At 37.5% G+C, this 26,681-nt stretch overlaps 1 protein-coding gene across 2 annotated transcripts in view; it reads left to right on the plus strand.

The window, feature by feature from the left end:
• The window catches only part of TMEM38B (transmembrane protein 38B), a 70,087-nt gene that overhangs the window by 25,562 nt on the left and 17,844 nt on the right, over window positions 1–26,681 (plus strand). For both annotated transcript variants that reach the window (XM_073806355.1, XM_019949100.3), the window contains exons 3-5: window positions 12,600–12,784; window positions 13,597–13,684; window positions 19,358–19,475. In XM_073806355.1, coding sequence (XP_073662456.1) covers window positions 12,600–12,784; window positions 13,597–13,684; window positions 19,358–19,475 — 391 coding nt within the window. The remainder of the gene's footprint in view (window positions 1–12,599; window positions 12,785–13,596; window positions 13,685–19,357; window positions 19,476–26,681) is intronic.

A 26,681-nucleotide genomic window follows, 5' to 3' on the forward strand; every position in this document is an offset into this window, starting at 1 on the left:
CATTTAATAAATGGGGAATCTGAGGCAAGAAGGGTTAAATAACTTGCCCAAGGAATCACAGGTATCTAGTAGCTGGAGCCAGCATTCAAACCTAGACTACCTAGTGCTTTAGTCTGCACTTATACAGTGTATTGTTTTGGACTTGGGAAATACTGGCATTGTCTTTGTGCTCACAGACCCTTAAATATAAAAAATGATGCTTGCTTAAAGGCATAGTATATTTTACTGTTTTCTTTTTCAAGGTTTTAATGTTGAGAACAAATGTGTAATCTTTGCTTCATTTGATTTTAATTTGGGAAATTAAAATGATGTTTGTAATGTACTTTAAACTCTAGCAAGCTAAAGTAAGGGAGTATGTGAATGTACTTATTGGCAAGGTCATCTTTAGTACAGTAGCTCATAGTGCTCACATTTGGAGATTAGCACCATCTACTGGCAAAGGGAAACAATAACTTGGTATGTCCTAGTATGTTTAATAGTTTGGAAGACAGTGTACCCTTTCATAGGATTTTTTTTTTGAAAACTGTTTCTGGGGGGGAATAAATATTTTATAATTTCTCTGTGTATTGATTTTTATGCCCCATTTTGTTTTCCTTTAACTTCCAAGTATCAGTTATATATTGCACATTTGCATAACTGAGACTGCATTTTTATGAGGAAGAGTACAACAAAAGGTATAGTTTTATAGGTCTGTCATTCTGTAATAGTCTTTTTCAAAGCATATACATAAAATTATTAATTTGTTAGAGTAGTAAGAGCAAGAGCAAAGCTCTTGTATTGGACTAATATGAACTGTATTTAACTTACTGTTCTGTTTTGGCCGAGTTAAGTCATACTGTTTTGGTAGTCAGAGGAGGAAAATTAAGGAAGGGTGAAAACAGTTCTCAGAGACTAACCGTGGGAAGCTCAGCTCTTGGTATTAACCTAAATTCTAATTTCGTCTTTCCTACTTAAACTGGGTTAGCTTTCATTTGTCAGTGAACTCGCATCCTGCTTGTATCCTGTTTTATTTTATTTTATTTTTAACATCTTTATTGGAGTATAATTGATTTACAATGTTGTGTTAGTTGCTGCTGTATGACAAAGTGAATCAGCTGTACGTATACATATATCCCCATATCGCCTCACTCTTGCATCTTCCTCCCACCCTCCCTATCGGACCCCTCTAGGTGGTCACAAAGCACCAAGCTGATCTCCCTGTGCTATGCGGCTGCTTCCCACAGGCTATCTCTTTTACATTTGGTAGTGCATATATGTCAGTGCTACTCTCTCACTTCGTCCCAGCTTACCCTAACCACTCGCCATGTCCTCAAGTCCATTCTCTATGTCTGCGTCTTTATTCTTGTCCTGCCCCCAGGTTCTTCAGAACCATTTTTTTTTAGATTCCATATATATGTGTAAGCATATGGTATTTGTTTTTCTCTTTCTGACTTACTTCACTCTGTATGACAGACTCTAGGTCCATCCACCTCACTACAAATACCTCAATTTCGCTTCTTTTTATGGCTGAGTAATATTCTATTTATATATTGCCACATCTTCTTTATCCATTTATCTGTTGATGGGCACGTAGATTGCTTCCATGTCCTGGCTGTTGTAAAAAGTGCTGCAGTGAACGTTGTGGTACGTGTCTCTTTTTGAATTATGGTTTTCTCAAGGTATATGCCCAGTAGTAGGATTGCTGGGTTGTATGGTAGTTCTATTTTTAGTTTCTTAAGGAACCTGCATACTGTTCTCCATAGTGGCTGTATCAATTTACATTCCCACCAACAGTGCAAGAGGGTTCCCTTTTCTCCACACCCTCTCCAGCATTTATTGTTTGTAGATTTTTTGATGATGGCCATTCTGACAGGTGTGAGGTGATACCTCATTGTAGTTGTTTTTTTGTTTTTGTTTTTTAAAAATTAATTTTATTTATTTATTTTTGCTGTGTTGGGTCTTCGTTTCTGTGCGAGGGCTTTCTCCAGTTGTGGCAAGCGGGGGCCGCTCTTCATTGCGGTGCGCGGGCCTCTCACTATCGTGGCCTCTCTTGTTGCGGAGCACAGGCTCCAGACGCGCAGGCTCAGTAGTTGTGGCTCACGGGCCTAGTTGCTCCGTGGCATGTGGGATCCTCCCAGACCAGGGCTCGAACCCATGTCCCCTGCATTAGCAGGCAGATTCTCAACCACTGCGCCACCAGGGAAGCCCCTCATTGTAGTTTTGATTTGCATTTCTCTAATGATTAGTGATGTTGAGCATCATTTCATGTGTTTGTTGGCAATCTGTATATCATCTTTGGAGAAATGTCTATTTAGGTCTTCTGCCCATTTTTGGGTTGGGTTGCTTGTTGTTTTTTTCTTTAAACTTTATTTTTATTTATTATTTTTTTTTTTTTGCGGTACGCGGCCCTCTCACTGCTGTGGCCTCTCCCGTTGCAGAGCACAGGCTCCGGACGCGCAGGCTCAGCGGCCATGGCTCATGGGCCCAACCGCTCTGCGGCATGTGAGATCTTCCTGGACCGGGGCACGAACCCATGTCCCCTGCATCGACAGGCGGACTCTCAACCACTGCGCCACCGGGGAAGCCCCAGGTTGCTTGTTTTTTTTGATATTGAGCTGCATGAGCTGCTTGTAAATTTTGGAGATTAATCCTTTGTCAGTTGCTTCGTTTGCAAATATTTTTTCCCATTCTGAGGGTTGTCTTTTCATCTTGTTTATGTTTTCCTTTTCTGTGCAAAAGCTTTTAAGTTTCATTAGGTCCCATTTGTTTATTTTTGTTTTTATTTCCATTTTTCTAGGAGGTGGGCCAAAAAAGGATCTTGCTGTGATTTATGTCATAGAGTGTTCTGCCTATGTTTTCCTCTCAGAGTTTTTTAGTGTCTGGCCTTACATTTAGGTCTTGAATCCATTTTGAGTTTATTTTTGTGTATGGTGTTAGGGGGTGTTCTAATTTCATTCTCTTACATATAGCTGTCCAGTTTTCCCAGCACCACTTATTGAAGAGATTGTCTTTTTTCCATTGTATATTCTTGCCTCCTGTATCAAAGATAAGGTAACCATATGTGCATGGGTTTATCTCTGGGCTTTCTGTCCTGTTCCATTGATCTATATTTTTGTTTTTATGCCAGTACCATTACTGAAGGTACTGTAGGTTTGTAGTATACTCTGAAGTCAGGGAGCCTGATTCCTCCAGCTCCGTTTTTCTTTCTCAACACTGCTTTGGCTATTCAGGGTCTTTTGTGTTTCCATACAAATTGTGAAGTTTTTTGTTATAGTTCTGTAAAAAAATGCCATTAGTAATTTGATAGGGATTGCATTGAATCTGTAGATTGCTTTGGGTAGTAGAGTCATTTTCACAATGTTGATTCTTCCATTCCAAGAACATGGTATGTCTCTCCATCTGTTTCTTTCATCAGTGTCTTATAGTTTTCTATATACAGGTTTTTTTGTCTCCTTAGGTAGGTTTATTCCTAGGTATTGTGTTCTTTTTATTGCAGCAGTAAATGGGAGTGTTTCCTTAATTTCAATTTCAGATTTTTTGTCATTAGTGTATAGGAATGCAAGAGATTTCTGTGCATTAATTTTGTATCCTGCTACTTTACGAACTTCATTGGTTAGCTCTAGTAGTTTTCTGGTGGTATCATTATGATTCTGTATGTATAGTATCATGTCATCTGCAAACAGTGACAGTTTTACTTCTTCTTTTCCGATTTGGATTCCTTTTATTTCTTTTTCTTCTCTGATTGCTGTGGCTAAAACTTCCAAAACTATGTTGAATAATAGTGGTGAGAGTGGGCAACGTTGTCTTGTTCCTGGTCTTAGTGGAAATGGTTTTAGTTTTTCACCATTGAGATCCATGTTGGCTGTGGGTTTGTCATATATGGCCTTCATTATGTTGAGGTAAGTTCCCTCTGTGCCTACCTTCTGGAGGGTTTTTATCATAAATGGGTGTTGAATTTTGTTGAAAGCTTTTTCTGCATCTGTTGAGATGATCATATGGTTTTTCTCCTGCAGTTTGTTAATATGGTGTATCATGTTGATTGATTTGCATATATTGAAGAATCCTTGCATTCCTGGGATAAACCCCACTTGATCATGGTGTATGATCCTTTTACTGTGCTGTTGGATTCTGATTGCTAGTTTTTTGTTGAGGATTTTTGCATCTATGTTCATCAGTGATATTGGCCTGTAGTTTTCTTCCTTTGTGACATCTTTGGTTTTGGTATCAGGTGATGGTGGCCTTGTAGAATGAGTTTGGGAGTGTTCCTCCATCTGCAATATTTTGGAAGAGTTTGAGCAGGATAGGTGTTAGCTCTTCTCTAAATGTTTGATAGAATTTGCCTGTGAAGCCATCTGGTCCTGGGCTTTTGTTTGTTGGAAGATTTTTAATCACAGTTTCAATTTCAGTGCTTGTGACTGGTCTCTTTATATTTTCTATTTCTTCCTGGTTCAGTCTCGGAAGGTTGTGCTTTTCCAAGAGTTTGTCCATTTCTTCCAGGTTGTCCATTTTATTGGCATACAGTTGCTTGTAGTAACCTCTCATGGTCCTTTGTATTTCTGGAGTGTCAGTTGTTACTTCTCCTTTTTCATGTGTAATTTTGTTGATTTGAGTCTTTTCCCTTTTTTCTTGAAGAGTCTGGCTAATAGTTTATCAATTTTATCTTCTCAAAGAACCAGCTTTCAGTTTTACTGATCTTTGCTCTTATGTCCTTCATTTCTTTTTTATTTATTTCTGATCTCATTTTTATGATTTCTTTCCTTCTGCTAACTTTGTTTTTTTGGTTTTTTTGTTCTTCTTGCTCTAATTGCTTTAGGTGTAAGGTTAGGTTGTTTATTTAAGATGTTTCTTGCTTCTTGAGGTAGGATTGTATTGCTCTAAGCTCCCTCTTAGAACTGCTTTTGCTGCATCCCATAGATTTTGGGTTGTTGTGTTTTCATTGTCGTTTGTTTTTAGGTTTTTTTTGATTTCCTCTGATTTCTTCAGTGATCTCTTGGTTATTTAGTAGTGTATTGTTTAGCATCCATGTGTTTTTATTTTTTTACAGGATTTTTCCTGTAATTGATATCTAGTCTCATAGCGTTGTGGTCAGAAAAGATACTTAATATGATTTCAGTTTTCATAAGTTTACCAAGGCTTAATTTGTGACCCAAGATATGATCTATCCTGGAGAATGTTCCATGAGCACTTGAGAAGAAAGCGTATTCTGTTGTTTTTGGATGGAATGTCCTTTAAATATCAATTAAGTCCATCTTGTTTAATGTGTCATTTAAAGCTTGCATTTCCTTATTTATTTTCATTTTGGGTGATCTGTCCATTGGTGAAAGTGGGGTGTTAAAGTCCCCTACTATGATTGTGCTACTGTCGATTTCCCCTTTTGTGGCTGTTAGCATTTCCCTTATGTATTGAGCTGCTCCTGTTCTGGGTTCATACGCATTTACAATTGTTATATCTTCTTCTTGGATTCATCCCTTGATCGTTATGTAGTGTCCTTCTTTGTCTGTTTTAATAGTCTTTATTTTAAAGTCTATTTTATCTGATACGAATATCGTTACTCCAGCTTTCTTTTGATTTCCATTTGCATGGAATATCTTTTTCCATCCCCTCACTTTCAGTCTGTATGTGTCCCTAGGTCTGAAGTGGGTCTTTTGTAGACAGCATATATATGCGTCTTGTTTCAGTATCCATTCAGCCAGTCTGTGTCTTGTTTGGAGCATTTAATCCATGTACATTTAAGGTAATTATCTATGTGTGTTCCTATTACCATTTTCTTAAATGTTTTGGGTTTGATATTGTAGGTCTTTTCCGTCTCTTGTGTTTTCTGCCTAGAGAAGTTCCTTTAGCATTTGCTGTAAAGCTGGTTTGGTGGTACTTAATTCTGTTAGCTTTTGCTTGTCTGTAAAGTTTTTAACTTCTCCATTGAATCTGAATGAGGTTCTTGCCTGGTAGAGTAATCTTGGTTTTAGGTTTTTCCCTTTCATCACTTTAAATATGTCCTGCCGCTCCCTTCTGGCTTGGAGAGTTTCTGCTGAAAGATCAGCTGTTAACCTATGGGGATTCCCTTGTATGGTTTTTGTTGTTTTTCCCTTGCTGCTTTTAATATTTTTTTTTGTATTTAATTTTTGATAGTTTGATTAATATGTGTTTTGGCGTCTTTCTCCTTGGATTTATCCTTTCTGCGTTTCCTGGGCCTGATTGACTATTTCCTTTCCTATATTAGGGAAGTTTTCAACTATAATCTCTTGAAATATTTTCTCAGACCCTTTCTTTTTCTCTTCTTCTTCTGGGAGCCCTATAATTGAATATTGGTGCGTTTAATGTTGTCCCAGAGGTCTCTGAGACTGTCCTCAATTCTTTTCATTCTTTTTTCTTTATTCTGCTCTGTGGTAGTTATTTCCACTATTTTATCTTCTAGGTCACTTATCCGTTCTTCTGCGTCAGTTATTCTGCTATTGATTCCTTCTAGAGAATTTTAAATTTCATTTATTGTGTTGTTCATCCCTGTTTGTTTGCTCTTTAGTTCTTCTAGTTTCTTGTTAAACGTTTCTTGTATTTTTTCCATTCTATTTCCAAGATTTTGGATCATGTTTACTACCGTTACTCTGAATTCTTTTTCAGGTAGACTGCCTATTTCCTCTTCATTTGTTTGGTCTGGTGGGTTTTTACTTTGCTCCTTCATCTGCTGAGTATTTCTCTGTCTTCTCATTTTGCTTAACTTACTGTGTTTAGGGTCTCCGTTTAGCAGGCTGCACGTTTGTAGTTGCTGTTGTTTTTGGTGTCTGCCTCCAGTGGCTAAGGTTGGTTCAGTGGGTTGTGTAGGCTTCCTGGTGGAGGGGGCTGGTGCCTGTGTTCTGGTGGTTGTGGCTGGAGTTTGTGTTTCTTGTGTGTAAGACAATGTCCAGTGTTGTGTTTTGGGGTGTCTGTGAACTTATTTTGATTTTAGGCAGCCTCTGTGCTGATGGGTGGGGTTGTGTTCCTGTCTTGCTAGTTGTTTGGCATGGGGCGTCCAGCACTGGAGCTTGCTGGTTGTTGAGTGGAGCCAGGTCTTTGTGTTTAGGTGGAGATCTCTTGGAGAGCTTTTGCTGATTGTTATTACGTGGGGCTGGGAGGTCTCTGGTGGTCCAGTGTCCTAAACTTGGCTCTTCCACCTAAGAGGCTTAGGCCTCACACATGGCCGGAGCACCAAGACCCTAAAGCAAGCCTCCCACAGACCTTCCCGAGGGTACCTTGTTTACAAGAAAACGGCAGGAGGAAGAGGCATAGCTGGACTGCGCATTCTCTGTCAAATCACCAAGCTGAATTCCTGTATCCTGTTTTAGACTAACTTCTGTTATTTAGCACTCTTCCTTGTCATTTTTTTCTCTATGTTAATTACTTAGATTAAGTCACTTAGACTTAAAAATGTATGAGAAATAAATTGCCTTCTCGTTCCGTTTCATGTCTGATATGTTCTAGTCCTTCATTTTTGATATGTTTTCTTTAAGCACTTTTCAAGTTAAAAGTTCCATAGATGTTACAATTTTAGTTAAAGGTGAAATTATAATCTTTATAGGAGGGACATGATGATTTCTTAATGAGTGTTTGTTGAGTGAGTCATTGATGGAATTTTTAAAAGGTGACTTGTGTTATAGAGCAGGAATGGCTACTTAGGGCACCACTGGTCTGATCTGCTTACTTGTAAGTCTACTGAGCACAATAAATAGTTGTTCTTTTGCCCTGTGGCTATTTAACAATTGAAACAAGAACTGTTTTCTGTTTAAAATATTAGCATATTGTAGGTATACTTTAGAAATACAGTAAGTCCCCTACGTACAAACGAGTTCAGTTCTGAGAGCTCGTTCTTAAGTGGAACTTGTTTGTAAGTCCAACAAAGTTAGCCTAGGTACCTAACTAACAATTGGCTATGTAGTACGGTACTGTAATAGGTGTATAATACTTTTCCACAAATAATACATAAAAAACACACAAAAATAAAGAAAACATTTAAAATCTTACAGTACAGTACCTTGAAAAGTACAGCAGTACAGTACAACAGCTGGCATACAGGGGCTGGCTTCAAGTGAACAGGGAAGAAACGTTACTGACTGGAAGAGGGAGAGGAGGTGGGAGATGGCAGAGCTGAAGGATCGTCAGCAACAGGAGACGGAGGGGAGGGCAAGCCGCAATTCCACTCAGGCCTGACGTTGATGGCAGAGGTTCTGGTTCCTTGCTTGATTTAATTCTATCTACCCTCTTGAAAAAACGATCCAGTGGTGTCTGGGTAGTCGCTTTTTTTTTTTCTCATCGTAGATGACAGTGTAGCCCTGGATTGCATTCTGAATGGCTGCTGCAACCTTTGCGTACCGTTCTATATTCGGGTCCTGTGCCTCAAAAACTAACAGTGCCTCCTCAAATAAAGAAAATCCCCTTGCCATTTCCTGTATCATGAATCTCTTCAGTTCTTCGGTTACTTCTTCTTCCTCTTATCTCTTCGTGTTTTCTCTGGGCCTCCAATTGCATCAGGTCTTCAATACTAAACTCCTCGTGTTGCACAGCAAGGAGTACATTGAAGTCGTCCTCTTGCAGATCTAGCGCCAGCTATTCGCTGAGGGTCACTAAGTTGCTGAAGACCTCTTTGGACTCCTCATCCACCTTCTCAAATCCACGAAAATCATGAACAAACTGTGGGCAAAGGTTCTTCCAAACCCCAGTCGTGGTGATGGCCATAACCTCATGCCAATCAAAGTTGATATTTTTTATGACCTTGTAGATGTTACAGTCCTTCCAGAAATGTTGCAGGGTTGGGGTTGTTCCTGATCCGTCACTCGCCTTTACTGCCTGATGAAAAGTGTGATGTAAATAATATTTCTTGAAAGTTGGTATAACTCCCTGGTCCATAGGTTGGATGAGCAACATAGTATTTGGTGACAGATGCACTACTTTGAGGTTGAGATGAAAGTCATCCATGAATGGGGGGTGGCCCGGAGTAGCAAAAGAATGTTGAATGGGATGTCCTTTGCCAAGCAATATTTCTCTACCTCTGGGATAAGGTGCTAGAAAAACCAGTCCTGGAAAATGGCCTGTGTAACTCAGGCTTGGGGTTATTACTCTTCCACACAACAGGAAGAGAGCCTTTGGCTATGTGTTTAAGGATTCTTGGGTTCTCTGAATGATAAACTAAGAGAGGCTTCAGCTGCATATTGCTGGAAGCATTGCCACCAAACTACAGAGTTAGCCTATTCTTTGCTGCTTTATAGCCTGACATCAGCTTTTCCTCCTTACTGATGTAACTTCAGTCTGGCATCCTCTTCCAGTACAGTTCTGTCTCATCCACATTAAAAACCTGCTTGGGTAAATATGCACCTTCATCAATAATTTCTTGAAGTGTTTCAGGAAATTCTCGAGCGGCTACCGTATCTGCACTTGCTGCCTCGCCACTTAGTTTTACGTTGTGAAGGTTGGCTCTGCCTTAAACTGATGAAACCAGCCATGGCTGGCATTAAAAGGTGTGCCCTCTGATTCTTCGCCACGTTTCTTCTTCAAGTCTTCATAAAGGCTTTTAGCTTTCTCTTGAATCAGCATTAAGCTGAGCAGGACTCAGTGCTGATGTTGATCCTGCATCCGCACAGTGAGAAGTTTCTCCATCTCCTCCATCACTTTTCCGTTCTTTTTCAATATTATTGTTGACATCACCGGCATAGCAGACTTCGTGTTAACATGATCTTGTCCTTGTTCTTTAGAATCGTGCCGATGGTTGAACGATTCGTGTTATAAGAACGAGCGACATCTACCATCTTTTCGCCTCACTCCACTCAATTATTTTACTTTTGTTTCCGTCCTTATCGCTTGGCTCTTCTTAGCAGTAGCAGCTACATCACTGCTGCTTTTAACGCTTGCTCCCGGATATCCGGGGCTTGAAATAAAGATACTGTACTACTATACTCTATACAGTACTGTGCAGAAAAGTACACAGAACACAACCACTTGTAGAGGACGTATGCGTGTGATAATGTATGCCAGACATATGAACTAACTTATGTGATTGGACATGGGAACGCATGTTCACATCTTTGAAAGTTCGCGACTTGAAGGTTCAGATATAGGGGACTTATGTATCTGATTGATGCAATAAAGACTTATTTATTAGAAATAGCAGTAATTACAAATTTTAGACCATATGCCATAATGTCACATAGTTGAGTGTAAAAAGTCCAAGATTGGGACTTCCCTGGTGGTCCAGTGGTTAAGACTCCATGCTTCCACTGCAGGGGGCACAGGTTTTATCCCTAGTTGGAGAACTAAGATCCCGCATGCCCCGTGACACAGCCAAAAAAAAAAAAAAGAAGTCCAAGATTGCTCTTGTGATAGTGTAGCCTTTTAACTCATGTTGAAGATAGTCTTGGTGTAGAGAATGAAAATGGGGTCGTGTGTATTATTTTTGTTTTGTTGTTTTTTTGTTTGAGTATTTTGAGCATTCATTACTGCTAAAGTGAAACCAAATCTCCCTGTCTTAATCTAATCTAGAGTGGATACCAAAATATTTTTATTTTATTTAAAAATACATTTAAAAATTGCTTAGGTGTAACTTTGTTTTTTTCCCCCTGGCACCTAGCCAACTTCCTGGAAATTTGTTCTATATTTAAAGAGAGACTTGTATAGAGGCTTTCAAAATGTTATATGAACATTAAAGATTTTATATAATACCAGTCATTTTTAAAAAGCTTTTACTACTTTTAGATAATTTATTCCTTTGTCTCAAACTCTTTAATTATCAGATGATTCTTTGATTTGATATATTTTGTGGTTTGCCTCCTGCTAATTTTTTAACTGTTAATAAATGATTTAACTCAGGCCTACTGTTTTTTTGTTAATAAATTTATTTATTTATTTTTGGCTGCATTGGGTCTTCATTGCTGTGCACGGGCTTTCTCTAGTTGTGGCGAGCAGTGGCTACTCTTCGTTGTGGTACGTGGGCTTCTCATTGTGGTGGCTTCTCTTGTTCCGGAGTGCAGCCTCTAGGCCCGCGGGCTTCAGTAGTTGCGGCATGTGGGCTCAGTAGTTGTGGCTCATGGGCTTTACAGTGCAGGCTCAGTAGTTGTGGCACACGGGCTTAGTTTCTCCATGGCATGTGGGATCTTCCCAGACCAGGGCTCGAACCTGTGTCCCCTGCATTGGCAGGTGGATTCTTAACCACTGTGCCACCAGGGAAGTCCAGGGCTACTTTTTATTATGCTGAGTTTCAGGGGGTAACAAGATGAATGATTCCTGCCATCTAAGGACTGTTACAATTTGAATATTATAGCCTTTATATATTATAAAGAAAAATGTCTAAAGAGCTATGTTGAAGTATAGGAACCAGTTGTTTTAGTTGTACAGAACCATCAGAATTTAGTCTGAACTGAGAATATTAAATAAAACAAAACTCCCAAAGTCAATGTATATGGTAGTATTTAAATGTATCTTGAAGAATAGGAAGGAATTGGTAAATGGAGTTGAAGAAAGAGAGGGTGCTTCAGGCTGAACAAACCATTTCATCTTACATTGGGTCCCTGAAGCAGTGTTTTGGCAAACAGGATTTCATATTCCACGAATACTTTTAGGAATTCAGACTTTATGAGCCATGAATTACAATAAGGTTAACAACTTCTTTTAGCAGAGAGAGAGTACTTCTTTCTTGCAGTGTATTCTGTATCAAGATAAATGTTCTGCTTTAAGCACAAAATTGTCTGCCAGAGAGTATTTTAGGAATGGGGGGAAAAAGTGCTGTGTTTTCCAATCAACACTACTGTTAAATTGTTGAACAGGTGTTTAGAACAAAAGAGGCTTCAAAAAATAATTCACCTGAGGAGGAGTGAATTATTCTTAAACTAACATCACAATTGAATTGGTTAAAACTTAAACTTACTCAACTAAATTGAAGAACAAGCTTCATATTCTTTTAGCCATATGAAAATAAGTTTTTCCTTAACACGAGTGAATCTGTCTCCTTGAGAGCAATGACCTTTCTCTGTATAGGTTGCAGTTTATGCACAGAGGGGCACAGGTGAAGATGTAAGTGGGATTGAAATGGTGTCCCTTGCTCAGCTACTAAGGTCCCTTTTCTAATTCCTTTTCCAAAGACAAAGGCACCCTACCTAGAGAAGCCCAAAACCGGAAGTGATTATACACTTGCTTAATTTTGTTGGTGGATTCAGCACTTAGCTTCTAGACTAGTGTAGTCACAAATTAGGAACTCAGTGAATACTTTTTGCATTTATAGAGTACTCAGAAGTACAAAATTTATATTCCCCTTTGATTATGACTTTTTGGCAGATTATTTTATGTGCTTCATGTGATGTTAAAAAATTGACTTTGGGACTTCCCTGGTGGTCTAGTGGTTAAGATTCTGTGCTTCCACTGCAGGGGGCACGGGTTTGATCCGTGGTCAGAGAACTAAGATCCCACATGCTGCACGGAGTAGCCAAAAAAAAAAAAAAAAAAATTGACTTTACCCAATCTGTGGTCTTCTTGCAGTCAAATTCCATGTTTATATGGATAATTCCATTTGTTGTGTTTTATCAAATTGTTATTGCTGATATTCTGGATTTTAATTTTTGTTCTTCTGATTCCACTCATGTATTAAAATATTTAAATTTTAATTTCAGGTATATTGTATTTTTTTGCCCCCGTGACCTTGTTTCCCAGGGATATTCATTCCTACCTGTTCAACTCTTGGCTGTGGGAATGAAGGAAGTGACCAGAACTTGGAAAATAGTAGGTGGAGTCACCCATGCTAATAGCTATTACAAAAATGGCTGGATAGTCATGATAGCTATTGGATGGGCCCGAGGTAATATTAACAATATGTGTTCATAAATATTCTGTTATTGGTGTACTACAACTACTGAACAATTCTCTAGTTAAATTAATGGGGACCACATACTTCAATAACAGTCTTTTTTGGAAGATGGAAGCCTTGTTTCTGTTGGCTGGTAAAGTTAATTCAAAACTGGCACTATTCACTAGTACTAGTCATCAGCCATTCTTTTGAGCCTGATTGTCTTAAAAATAGAATATTTATTATTGGTTTGATTAGAAGCCATAACCAGAGGGATTTGTAGTTAATGTGTAGCCACCACCATAAATAAAACAAGTTTACATAAGAAATTATGTGGCACGTGTAATTAAAAAACTTTGCTCTGTTTTTTTTTTCTCACTTTTTTCATCCTGAATAACCTGAAATAGTAAATGTGATTGATTATGGGTTCATGTTCACTCTGCATTACCTACCTTTATTGTATGTTGGAACTGAATAAATTTCTCAATCTGTTGTTATAGTGTACTGCCCCTAAAACTAAAATTAGGAAAGGAAGTGATAAAGCAGAGAAGTTTATTTTTTCAGGTCAGAAACAAACCTCTAGCCACATCTCTGTCTGAGGCCCCAATTTTAACCTTATTTGTAGTACAATAGACAGTTGCCATGAAAGAATTGTTATTGTCTCTGTATCATAAACGTACAAGACAACTTTTTTCTCCCTCCCAAGAATCATATTTTGGAGTTGATTTTGGAATTTTAAGTCAAAAGATAGAATTATGGCTTTATTTCATATATTTTCTCAAGAAAATTGGTTAAGTATTCTTGTTTTATCTTGTTCTTTTTAGGTGCAGGTGGTAGCATTATCACGAATTTTGAGCAGTTGGTAAAAGGCTGTTGGAAACCAGAAGCTGATGAATGGCTGAAGATGTCCTAGTGAGTTGGTATAGACTGTACTGAGACTTAGCCTTTTATCGTTAGATCTTACCAGTTTATTTAAAAACACATTTTGGGATCTCTAAATGTGGATGAAACAAACAAATAAATAAAAGGGATAATGGGAAGAAAACCAGGAAACCTAAGTTTTTCAAGAAGTCTGCTCTCTTAAATGTAGCTTTTAAACTAAATATTGATTCCTTTTTCTGTGGGTTCCTCCTCTTAGAAAATAAAACCAAACAAAAACTCTTGGATTATTGTAGAACTGTGGGAAGAGTGTGTATTTATGGAGCAAGAACTACATAGGAAGAGAATTCTCTGGAATCAGTTGCAGGCTCTTGGCATTTTCATTAATTTTCACCCAGATTTCAAATTATTCATAGTTCCTGGTAGTAAAATGTCAAGGTTATGGTAACAGTCAATACATTATCGTAAAGCCCTGTTAGTTGCTTTAAAAGTGAGAGGTGAATTTAACTATTGGGTTGGCCAAAAAGTGCCTTCGGTTTTTAAGTAAAAAAAAAGACACTTTTTTCATTTTTACCAAGAAGTTTATTGAACAATGTATTCACCCTTTTGTTCCACTACCTTATGCCATTTTTCAGGCAACTTCATAATTACATCTTCCCAAAACTTTTTATGTTTTTGAGCAAAGAACTGTTCCAGGTGCCTTTTACAGTCTTCCAGGGAATTGATTTTTTTTCCATTAAAAGAATTTTATAAAGACTGAAGTAAATGGAAATTCGAAGGTGCAATGTCTGGTGAACATGGCAGATGAATCAGAACTTCCCAGCCAAGCTGTAACAGTTTTTGCCTGGTCATCAAAGAAACATGCGGTCTTGCGTTATCCTGATGGAAGATTATGCATTTTCTGTTGATTAATTCTGGACACTTTTCATCTAGTGCTGCTTTCATTTGGTCTAATTGGGAGCAGTACTTCTTGGAATTAATCTTTTGGTTTCCCGGAAGGAGCTCATAATAGAGGACTCCCTTCCAATCCCACCACATACACAACATCAGCCTCTTTGGATGAAGACTGGCCTGTGGTGTGCTTGGTGGTGGTTTATTTCACTTGCCCCACGATCTCTTCCGTTCCACATTATTGTACAGTATCCACTTTTCATCGCCCATCACAATATGTTTTAAAAATGGAACATTTTCATTATGTTTAGTAGAGAATTACATGCGGAAATACGGTCAAAAAGATTTTTTTCACTTAACTCATGTGGAACCCAAACACCAAAGCAATTAACATAACCAAGCTGGTGCAAATGATTTTCAACACTTGATTTGGATATTTTGAGTATGTCGGCTATCTCCGGCATGGTATAATGTTGACTGTTCTCAGTTAATATTTCGATTTGGTCTCTATCAGCTTCAACTGGCCTGCCCAACCGTGGAGCATCATCCAGTGAGAAATCTCCAGCATGAAACTTCACGGTCCACTTTTGACATGTTCAGTCAGTCACAGCACCTTCTCCATACACTGCACAAATCTTTTTTTGTGTTTCAGCTGTGTTTTACCTTTCTTGAAATAATAAAGCATAATATGCCAAAAACGTTGCTTTTTTCCTTCCACCTTCAATGTTAAAATGGCTACACAAAAATTCACTAATTTTGATAAGTCTTTTTTTAACTGCACACTGATGTGACAGCTGTCACATACAATCTAACAAAATTGTTTCGAATAAAGTTAAAGACAATTAAGTGCTGCTAGAGCCATCTTGGAAGAAACTGAACAAACCTTTTGGCCAACGCAATACATATAAAAATAAGAAAAAGATTAGAGGAAATAACCCATTCTATGCTTGTACGATGCAGACTACCTTTTGCACCTATTTAAGAGAATCTAATCATTAGGTGTTCTCTAAAGACACTGACCCAATCTTAAATAAGTCACAAATATATCCCTGATGCACCTGAAAATGAAATAGAGAAATACAGTTACTATTCCCACAATTCAATAAGGAAAGCCTTAGGATTTAGTGGCCATAATAAGCAAGGTGAGGAAGTCTTCATGTGAAAATAAGCTCGTTAGAATGGATTAAAAATGAAGGTTGAGAAGCAGTATGAATGATGAAGTATATGTTTGAGTGAACCGGTAGATTTCAGGATGTTTACCTTGGAATGTACCCCTTAAAGCTTAAATGATGTAGTTTAGAAATAGAACAAAGGAGCTTTGATTGATAATAAGTTATAAATAAAGCATTGGTGTTATTCAGGGGAAATTTTTCTCATTTTGAGTATGTGCTTTGAAACGTCTTCCATGAAACATTTCTTGGGACTGTAAAACTGAAATCAGATTGTGATTCTCCTGTGTTCAGAACCTTGCAGTGACTCCCCAGATGGCCTGTGAGACCCTCCAAGATCTGTGTCTCTCCCGCATCTAATTTGCTCTGACTTCAGCTCTTACTGTTCTCTGCCTTGCTCACTGCACTCTGTCCTTGAGCAAGCCAGGTGTTGTCTGGTTTAAAACTAACTTCTCTCTCTGCCTAGAATCTTCTTCCTCAGGTGGCCAACTCCCTTATCTGCTTTGCTCAAAGGATTTTCTCAGAGCTTACCTTCTCAATGAGGACTACCCTGCTTAAAATTGCAACACTTCCCTCTATTTCTCCCACAGCATTTATCATATTTTATAATTTACTTATTCATTATGTTTATTTTTCTCTCCCTTTGGCTTTCCTCCATGCTTCAAAGAATACAAGAGGTGAAGTATAGGGATTTTGTCTTTTTTGATTGCTCTTATATCCTAAACACCTATCACATAGTAGACAGTAAATATTATGTGAATGAATGAATGATTAACAATTTGTCAAGTGAAATCATTGGGATCCATTATGATATTTTGTGTATGCATATATATATGTTTTCATATATTTATTACCAAATACTTTTGCATAGTGGAAAAAGCCTGTATGGTCTTAGAGAATACATACATTGTAATAAACAGGATGTTGGTAAAAATATGAATGTTAGAGGTGCTGGCGAGGTCTTAGAGGAATTGAGGAACATGATACTGGAAACTGGAAGAAAGGTGATTTAGTTGTATGGCTGCAGTTGTGTGGAAAGCATAATCTGTAAGCATTGAACTTGGATATTTAGTTGAGTTTCAGAAGCAAAGTGTTGGCAGTCTGAGCTGGTTTCTTCTTGCTTCTTACAGTGAAGTGTGAGAGGAAAGAGTTGAATTGAGGGAATAACTGCTAAACAAAGAAACCAAGACTTGATGATTTGGGAAATTCTCAGCCTATACAGATTGCAAAAGATGATAAAATTAGGAGAGTGATTCTTAGGAAAAGCTTGCTGTGGAGAGCAAGTTAAGGGTGTGGCTGGACAACATTTGCTAGTGTTAAAAGAGATTAGGCGTGTGATTCATGGATCCATTCAGCTATTATAGCAGAAGCCTGGAATAGAGATGAGATTATCCAGGAAAGATCCGTGAAGGACCATCTTGACTGATGGCGTGGATCCCCTGTGTCATGCATAGGAAACCCAAAAGATTTTTGAAAGTGTTGTATCAGCAGAAACACTGCCAGGTTGGACTGAAAGGGACAGAGACAAGATGAAATAAAAGAAGTCAGACTAGCAAAATTCTACAGGTAGAAACAGGCTGATAAAATTTTTAGCTGTCGTATGTGCTACCATTCAGGGAAAAGGAAGAATGGCTTTAAGGTCGGACCTGCGGGCCTAGAAACCTGAGGCCAGACCCATAGACTGGAGTCACAGGTGCAAAAGCCAGAGCCATGAATGCAGAGATTAGAGCTGTAAACTCAGAGGATGGAGCCTCAGGCCACAGAAGATTATTCCTGGGTCTTGAAACCTAATGGAATTTGCCCTGCTGGATTTTGAAATTGCATAGGACTGTGATCACTTTCTTCCTTCCATTTTCTCTCTTTTGGCATGGGAGTGCTTATAGCTGCTACCTATGCTTATTCCACCATTGTATTTTGGAAGCAGATAGCTTATTTACTAGGTTCACAGGAAACTAATAAGTATAAGAATTTTCTGAATGCATTCTGATCTTTGTAATCAATCTCATTGACCATTTCCTAAATCCCAGCCCTGCTCCAATCCCCTGCTTCAATTTATTGTTTACAGAATCCTTGCTCCTCAGATTCATTGCTTCTGAATTTATGCTCTAAGAGAACACAATCCAGAGTAGAATATGTGTATGCTAAGATGCCCATGATGAGGCACTATGGTTCAGAAACCAAACTATTAGAAACAGAGTAGCAAAAGGACATTAAGACAATGTCTTAATGGAATTAACTGTTTATTTTTTATCTCATCCTTTTAAAAGTCAGTTTGGTGTACATTTTATGATACAGTTGTACATGTACATAATTTATAAATTAATTGACATATATTAAGGAGTGTCTTAAAACACTTTTACCACTAGAGATGCACACTCAAAACGTTTGTGGACCGCTGTTCTAAAGCAGGAATGCTGCCCAGTTATTGGTAGGCAAGATCCAAACCCCTGTTACCCAAACCTAACTGTTTTGAACTCAATCCTTAGCTTGTACTGATTAAACAAACTACTTATTTTTCATAAAGTGGTTTATAGGGGCTTTTAAATTTGTCATATTTTATACTGTGGCATTCTAAGAGTTTATTATTTATCTTTTTCTAGTTTTAAGCATAAAGAGCTAGAAAATGATCTGTTACTGAGATATACTTTATGTGGCAAATATATGACATGAAAGTAGTGCTTGTTATATGTTAATAGATAAACATATTATAGACTTTAAATTTTAATGTATTGGGTAATGTATTGGCTCACGCTAATATTTTGTGCTGGAGTTAGCTAAGTCATGTGCTGGAGCTGGCTCATACTGTTTTATGAGAGCCGTTCCACACAGCAGCCTGAAGTGGGCTGTGGGAGTACAGTTGGGCTTCTGTATCCATGGTTTCTGCATCAGTGGATTAACCAACTGTGGATCAAAACTATTAGAAAGAAAATTCCAGAAAGCTCCAGAAAGCAAACCTTGAATTTGCCATGTACTGATAACTGTTTACATAGTACTTATACTGTAATTACAACTGTTTACATAGCATTTACATTATATTAGGTATTGTAAATAATCTAGAGATGGTTTAAAGTATGTGGGAGGATGTGCATAGGTTATATGCAAATACTACATCATCTTATATCACGGACCTGGGCATCAGTGGATTTTGGTAAATGTGGGGGCTCCTGGAACAAATTCCCTGCGAATACCACGGGGCGACTGTATGTACACTGTGGAAATGAGGAAATGCTGCAAATCAGGGCTTTCTTTTCCATCCCCCATCCCACCCAAGGAACTTGGTTAGCACTATAAAGTTTTTCAGGGCTAACGTACTTTTCCCAAATCATGCTGTGGAACGTGGGACTTTCAAATCCTTTGTGAAAAAGTGTTATGTGGTCAATTCGGAAATATTACATATAGAAATGTACTCTCTTTATCAGAAAGTCACAGTATGTATGAACATTCTAAACTTTGATACTTTATGCTGTGAAGAAAGGTATTTAACTTTATGTAACTCAGCATTTCCAAAACTTTATATTTACAGAACTCATTTTTGTGTTACATCTATTAATAACTCATTAAATTAATATTTTGAGAATACTGTTTGAGAAATATAAAGGTAAATAATATTTATTACTTATTGAGTTAAAATGTGTTTTATTTTCAGCCCTGCCAAGGTAACCCTGCTGGGGTCAGTTATCTTCACATTCCAGCAAACCAATCATCTGGCAATATCAAGGCATAATCTTATGTTCCTCTATACTATGTTTCTTGTGGCCACAAAGGTAAGAGTTCAAAGTAGCAATAAAGCAGTATTACAAATTCTGTGTAACCAAAATTCTGCATAAGGCAAGTAATGGAAAAATTTATTTTTTATTGTAGTCTAAAAATATCAATTTTGGGGAGTTATTCAGCACATCCATGACTTACTGAAACATAGCTCTTCTATGATTCCTCATTTGATTTATGCTGAGGCTATCAGGAAGGATCTGCAGATAACCTTGTAGTATTTACATTGGAGGCCAGAGAGGAGTGGAAATAGCCAAGGCTGATCAGAGACTGCAAAGTGTTGTGTCGTTTGTAAAATGAGGTTCTCGGAGTAGATGTTCTCTGAGGTTCCTTTAAACTTTAAAACTTTTATATGTTTATATTAGGACATATTTGTGGTCAGTCTCTTTAATCACTGTTGTCTGGTTGGATGCTTTATCCCTTCTTGAAGTTAGGAAATAGTATAAGATGGTATAAGACCATAGGTTTCAGAGACAGGCAGTCTTAAATTCAAATCCTAGCTTCGCTGTCTAATCCCGGAATAGGCAAGTTACTTAATGTCTCTGAATCCTGATTTCCTCGTCTTCATTGTACCGATTGTTGATATGGTTCGAGATGACATATACCATTCTATGACTGTGTCCGACACATCTTATTTATTTATTTATTTATTTATATTTATTTATTTTTGGCTGTGTTGGGTCTTCGTTGCAGCACGTGGGCTTTCTGTAGTTGCGGTGAGCGGGGGCTGCACTTCGTTGTGGTGCACGGGCTTCTCATTGGGGTGGCTTCTCTTGTGGAGCGTGGGCTTCAGTAGTGTGGCTCGCGGGCTGTAGAGCACAGGCTCAGTAGTTGTGGTGCAGAGGCTTAGTTGCTCTGCGGCATGTGGGATCTTCCTGGACCAGGGCTCCCTTGCACTGGCAGGTGGATTCTTAACCACTGCACCACCAGGGAAGCCCTCTGACACATCTTATGAATTTTATTTCAGCTGTATGATGAGACTAATTCTGATTGATTATTCTTCTTCTTAATATTTTTATATATTCACTATTCACGAGTAGACAATTGATTTTAAAATATTATTTAAGCCTAGAGAAATTTTATAGATATCTGTATCTCAGCCTAGATGTTTCTGACTAAAAACTTACCTATGAGATGCTTAGAAGGAAAACAGTATGTATTATATAAATTTATATCTTTGAAAGAACCAAATCACTGTAGGGATCATTTATTTTTATTCCAGTAGTCTCTGCAGTGGAGGTGATCTGTGGTTGTTGTACTTCAGATATCTGAGGCAAAATCTCTTCGTATGTGCGTTCTTCTAACAGTCATCAGATTTTTTGTTTTGTTTTGTTTTGTTTTGTTTTTTTACGGTACGCGGGCCTCTCACTGTTGTGGCCTCTCCCGTTGCGGAGCACTGGCTCCGGACACACAGGCTCAGCGGCCATGGCTCACGGGCCCAGCTGCTCTGCGGCGTATGGGATCTTCCCAGACCGGGACACGAACCCATGTCCCCTGCATCAGCAGACAGACTCTCAACCACTGCGCCACCAGGGAAGCCCAGTCATCAAATTTTGAGCTGCATTTTTTTGTAACATTTTTACTGAGATATAGTTTACATACCATACAATCCATCCATTGAAAGTATACAATTCAGTGGTCTTTAGTATATTCACAGAGATGTGCAGCTGTTACCACAATTGATATTAGAACATTTTCATCACCCCAAAATAAACCTCATACCTGTTAGCAGTCACTTCACATTTTCCCTCAATCCCCTCAACTGTAGACAACCACTGATCTACTTTCTGTCTATAAATTTGCCTATTCTGACATTTCATGTAAGTGGAATCATGCAATATGTGGCTTGTGACTGGTTTCTTTCACTTGCATGATGTTTTTGATGTTCATCCATGTTGTAGTATGTATCAGTACGTTATTCCTTTTAATTGCCAAATAATATTCCATTGTGTGGGGTATACCACATTTTATTTCTCTATCAGTTGGTGGATTTTGGGCTGTTTTACCTTTTGGGTAATATGAATAATGAGCTATGAACATTCATGTACACGTTTTTGTGTGGACATATATTACATTCCTCTTGGGTGTATCATATAGGAATTGAATTATTAGATCATATAGTAATTCAATGTTTAATCTTTTGAGGAACTAACGGACTGTTTTCTAAAGTGGCTTCATCATTTTATGTTCCCACCAGCAATGTATGTGAGAGTTCTAATTTCACCACATCCTTAACCAATGCATATCTTTTTTATAGCCATCCTAGTGGGTGTGAAGAAGCAATTCATTGTGATTTTGATTTATATTTCCCTGATGACTAATGATGTTGAGCATTTTTTATGTGCTTGTTGGCCATTTGTATATTTTCTTTGGAAAAATATCTATTCAGATCATTTGCCCTTTTTTAATCATGGCATTTGTCTTTTTAATGTTGAGTTGTAAGATTTCTTTATGTATTCTGGATACTGGAGCCTTATTAGATTTCTGGTTTGTAAATGTTTTCTCCTATTCTGTGAGTTGTCTTTTCACTTTCTTCATAGTGTCCTTGGAAGCACAAAATTTTTAAATTTTGATAAAGTCCAATTTGCATATTTTCTCTTTTGTTGTGTATGCTTCTGGTGTCATATCTAAGAACCCATTGCCAAATCTAAGGTCAGAAAGATTTACCTCTGTGTTTTTTTCTAAGAGATTTATAGTTTTAGCTCTTATATTTAGTTCTGTGACCTGTTTTGAGTTAATTTTTGTGTATGGGATATCTAGTTGTTTAAGCACCATTTATTGAAAAGACTGTTCTTTCCCTCATTAAATTGTCTTGGCACCCTTGTAGAAAATCAGTTGACTGTAAATGTAAGAGTTTATTTCTGGACTCTCACTTTTATCCCCTTCATCTCTATGCCTATTTTTATATTTGTACCATGCTATCTTAATTATTTCAGCTTTGCAGTAAGTTTTGAAATTGGGAACTGTGAGTCTTCCAGGTTTGTTCTTCTTTCTCAGGATTGTTTTGACCACTCTAGATCACTTGAATTTCCATATGAATTTTAGAATTAACTTGACAATTTCTGCAAAGAAGGCCAGCTTATGTCTTCATAGGGATTACATTGAATCTGCAAATCAGTTTGGGGAGTACTGTCATCTTAACAATGTTAAGTCTTAAAATCCATCAACATAGATTTTAAAAATTTATTTAGGTCTTCTTTAATTTTTTTCAATGATGTTTTCAGTATATAAGCCTTACACTTCAGTTGTTAACTTTATTCCTAAGTATTTTGTTCTTTTTGATGCTATAGTAAATGAGATTGTTTTTTAAATGTTTTATTTTCAGATTGTACCTTGAAAATGTGTAGAAATAAAATTGATTTTTTATATGATCTTGTATATTGTAACCTAGCTGAATTTATTTATTAGCTCTAATAGTTTTTTTTTTTAATGGATTCCTTAGGGTTTTCTACAAGATCATGTCATTTGCATAGAAATAATTTTCCTTCTTCCTTTTCAATCTCCATGTCTTCTTATCTCATTTTCTTGCCCAGTTGCCCTGTCTAGAACTTCCAGCACAATGTTGAATAGAAATAGAGGGAATGAACATCCTTATCTTCTTTTTGATCCTAGGGAGAAAGCATTCAGTCTTTTACTAACAAGTATGATATTAGCTGAGGGTGTTTTATAGGTGCCCTTTATCAGATTAAGTTAGTTCCCTTCTCCTCGTTTGTTGAGTTTTTTTATCATGAAGTAGTGTTGGGAGCTATATAAATTTTGAGAGTTTCTAACTTTAAAGAAAATTAATGTGTGTTGTGGGTTTAGTTAGATTAACTGGTACTGGTATCTGTTAAATTTTTTGAATTGCAAGGATCAGTTTTTGTTGAAGGCCTAATTTGTAGCATAAAAATGATAGCTTTTCTTACAATTACTGCCAGACATATAGTTGTTTATTATAGCACCTAAATTTAAATACCATATCACAAAGTGATAATAAAAAGATATTTTAAAGTAGAATAACATACAGTATTGAAATTTTCTCATAGTATTCCTCAAATCTTCCTAATTAGAATATTATTCCCCTAACATTTTAGAATAATATTCTAATAATATTCTAATAATTCAGAATAATATTCCCCAACATTTTACTAAATATCCACCAACTTCTAAGCAGAATATTCATTTTTAGCTCATCCTTTTGCCCAGATTCCCTTTAGATTTATACTGATTTTTAAATAGCTTGTGATTTGTTTGAGTAGCTACTATAGTTTTTCATTTCTTAGGTATAAAATAATGAATTGACAGAATATACAGAGAAAAAATTGGCACTAATTATTTTTCTTTACCTTGCTTTTCTTGTATTATTTATATAGTTAGGAAATTTGCATTGTGTGTTTGTTTTGGATAATAATCCAGTGTTTTGACATATACAAAGGATGCTAATAAATATGATTCCTCTTTTCAAAGAGAATATCTCCCACAAGTAAGACAAGGGCACAGGTATCCATAATACAAGTGTAAAAAGAGTAACAGAAAGTAAGTGCCACCAGTATTGCTCGACCTCTAGAATCTCTGTTGTCATCTCACCCACTAGAAGCTGCTCTGTGGTAAAACTCGGGTATTCTCACCCTTGAAATGTGCAGCCTAGCTATGGACTTGTGGCACCATCCCATGTAGACATGAAGTCTCCTCCGTGCCCCACGCCTGCCTATCTTCCTCTTGACACCCTGCCTGAGGATTCCAGTTAGTTTAGCTGCACCTAATGTCAGTCTCTCCCATTGGAGATGATTTGAGAAAAGTTTCAGAAGCATGGAATATCTTTTGGCTCCTCAGTGTAAGAAGTTATTGTGAAATAGATAAAGCAAAGGGAGACTTGAGTGGTCAAGAATGATTAAAACCGAAAAGAGGCTGTTGGATTCTGAAATTGAGGTATTTGGTGACCTTGGTAAAAGTAGTTTCAAATGGACTGTTAGAGGATAGAAAAAAGTTTTTGATAGACTGAGGTGAATAAGAGGAAGTAAAGACGAGGAGTATAAACTACTTTAAAGGGATTTAGAGTCTAAACAAAAACAACTTGGGAGGGGAGTTTGGCAGTATCCGATAAAGTTGAAGATTTATGTATCTTGGACTTCCCTGGTGGCTCAGTGGTTAAGAATCCACCTGCCAGTGCAGGGGACACGGGTTCGAGCCCTGGTCCAGGAAGATTCCACATGCCGTGGAGCAACTAAGCCCGTGCGCCACAACTACTGAGCCTGCGCTCTAGAGCCGGCGTGCCACAACTACTGAAGCCCACACGCCTAGAGCCCGTGCTCCACAAGAAGAGAAGCCACCACAGTGAAAAGCCCGCGCACCGCAACGAAAGTGTAGCCCCTGCTCTCCGTAACTAGAGAAAGCTTGTGCACAGCAACGAAGACCCAACTCAGCCAAAAATAAATAAATAAAATAAATTTATATTAAAAAAAAAGATTTATGTATCTTGTGAACTAGTAATTCCATTTCTAAGTATAACCTACATCAGTCTCCCAAGGTGTAATACAGAACCCAGCTTCATCAGGATCTCTTAAAAAATGTTTTAGCATTTAAGTAGTGTTTAATATTCATTTACTAAAAACTTAGGAATGAGCTCCTTTAAAATTAACAAAAAAATCAACTTTACTGAAGTATAATTTGCACATAATAAAATATAGCCTTTCTAGAGTTTCAGTAAATTTGTGTACCTATGTAACCACCACTACAACCAAGATATGGAATATTTCCATTACTTGAAAAAGTCCCTTGTGCTCTAATCAAGTACATCCCAACCACCACCCATGGCCCCAGGGTGGAACACCCATTTCCATGTAAGTGGGATCATATAGTATATATTTTTTCTGTCTGGCTTCTTTTGCTCAGCATGTTTTTGAGATTTATCCATGTTGTCGCATATTCCTTTTTATTGCTAAGTAGCATTATATACCACAATTTGTTTATGTAATTACCTGTTGATGGATTTTGGATTATTACCAGCTTTTGATTATTTGAATATGGTTATTATGCATAAAGCTGCTATAAACATGTTTACTTTGTGTGCACATATATTTTCATTTCTCTTGGATATATAGGAGTGGAATTGTTGGGTCACGTGGAAAGCTTATGTTACGTGATACAAGCTTAATATACAGAAATCTATTGCTTTTCTATACACTAATAATGAACTATCAGGAAGAGAAAGTAAGAAATCAATCCCATTTAAAATCTCATCAAAAAGAATAAAATACCTAAGAATAACTTAACCAAGCAGGTGAAAGACTCATATAACAATGATGAAGAAATTTGAAGATGATACAAAGAAGTGGGTCTGTTTCTGTTTTGTATATAAGTTCATTTGTATCATTTTTTTTTAGATTCCACATATAAGCGATGTCACCTGATATTTGTCTTTCTCTTGTTTCACTTAATATATTAATCTCTAGGTCCATCCATGTTGCTGCAAATAGCACTATTTCATTCTTTTTTATGGCTGAATAATATTACATTGTGTGTGTGTGTGTGTGTGTGTGTGTGTATGCACACACACATACAACATCTTCTTTATAGATTCATCTGTTGACGGACATTTAGGTTGCTTCCATGTCTTGGCTATTGTAAATAGTGCTGCAGTGAACATTGGGGTGCATGTATCTTTTCAAATTATGGTTTCTCTGGATTTATGCCTTGGAGTGGGATTGCAGGATCATATGGTAGCTCTATTTTTAGTTTTGTTTTTTTTAAACATCTTTATTAGAGTATAATTGCTTTACAATGGTGTGCCAGTTTCTGCTTTATAACAAAGTGAAGCAGTTATACATATACATATGTTCCCATATCTCTTCCCTCTTGCGTCTCCCTCCCTCCCACCCTCCCTATCCCACCCCTCTAGGTGGTCACAAAGCACCGAGCTGATCTCCCTGTGCTATGTGGCTGCTTCCCACTAGCTATCTGTTTTACGTTTGGTAGTGTATATATGTCCATGCCACTCTGTCACTTTGTCCCAGCTTACCCTTCCCCCGCTCCCCGTATCCTTAAGTCCATTCTCTAGTAGGTCTGCATCTTTATTACCGTCTTGCCCCTAGGTTCTTCTGACCATTTTCTATTTTCTTTTTTTTTTTTAGATTCCATATATATGTGTTAGGATACGGTATTTGTTTTTCTCTTTCTGACTTCACTCTGTATGGCAGTCTCTAGGTCCATCCACCTCACTACAG

Source organism: Tursiops truncatus, chromosome 6, assembly GCF_011762595.2.
Source record: "Tursiops truncatus isolate mTurTru1 chromosome 6, mTurTru1.mat.Y, whole genome shotgun sequence".
NCBI classification, from domain to species: Eukaryota; Metazoa; Chordata; class Mammalia; order Artiodactyla; family Delphinidae; genus Tursiops; species Tursiops truncatus.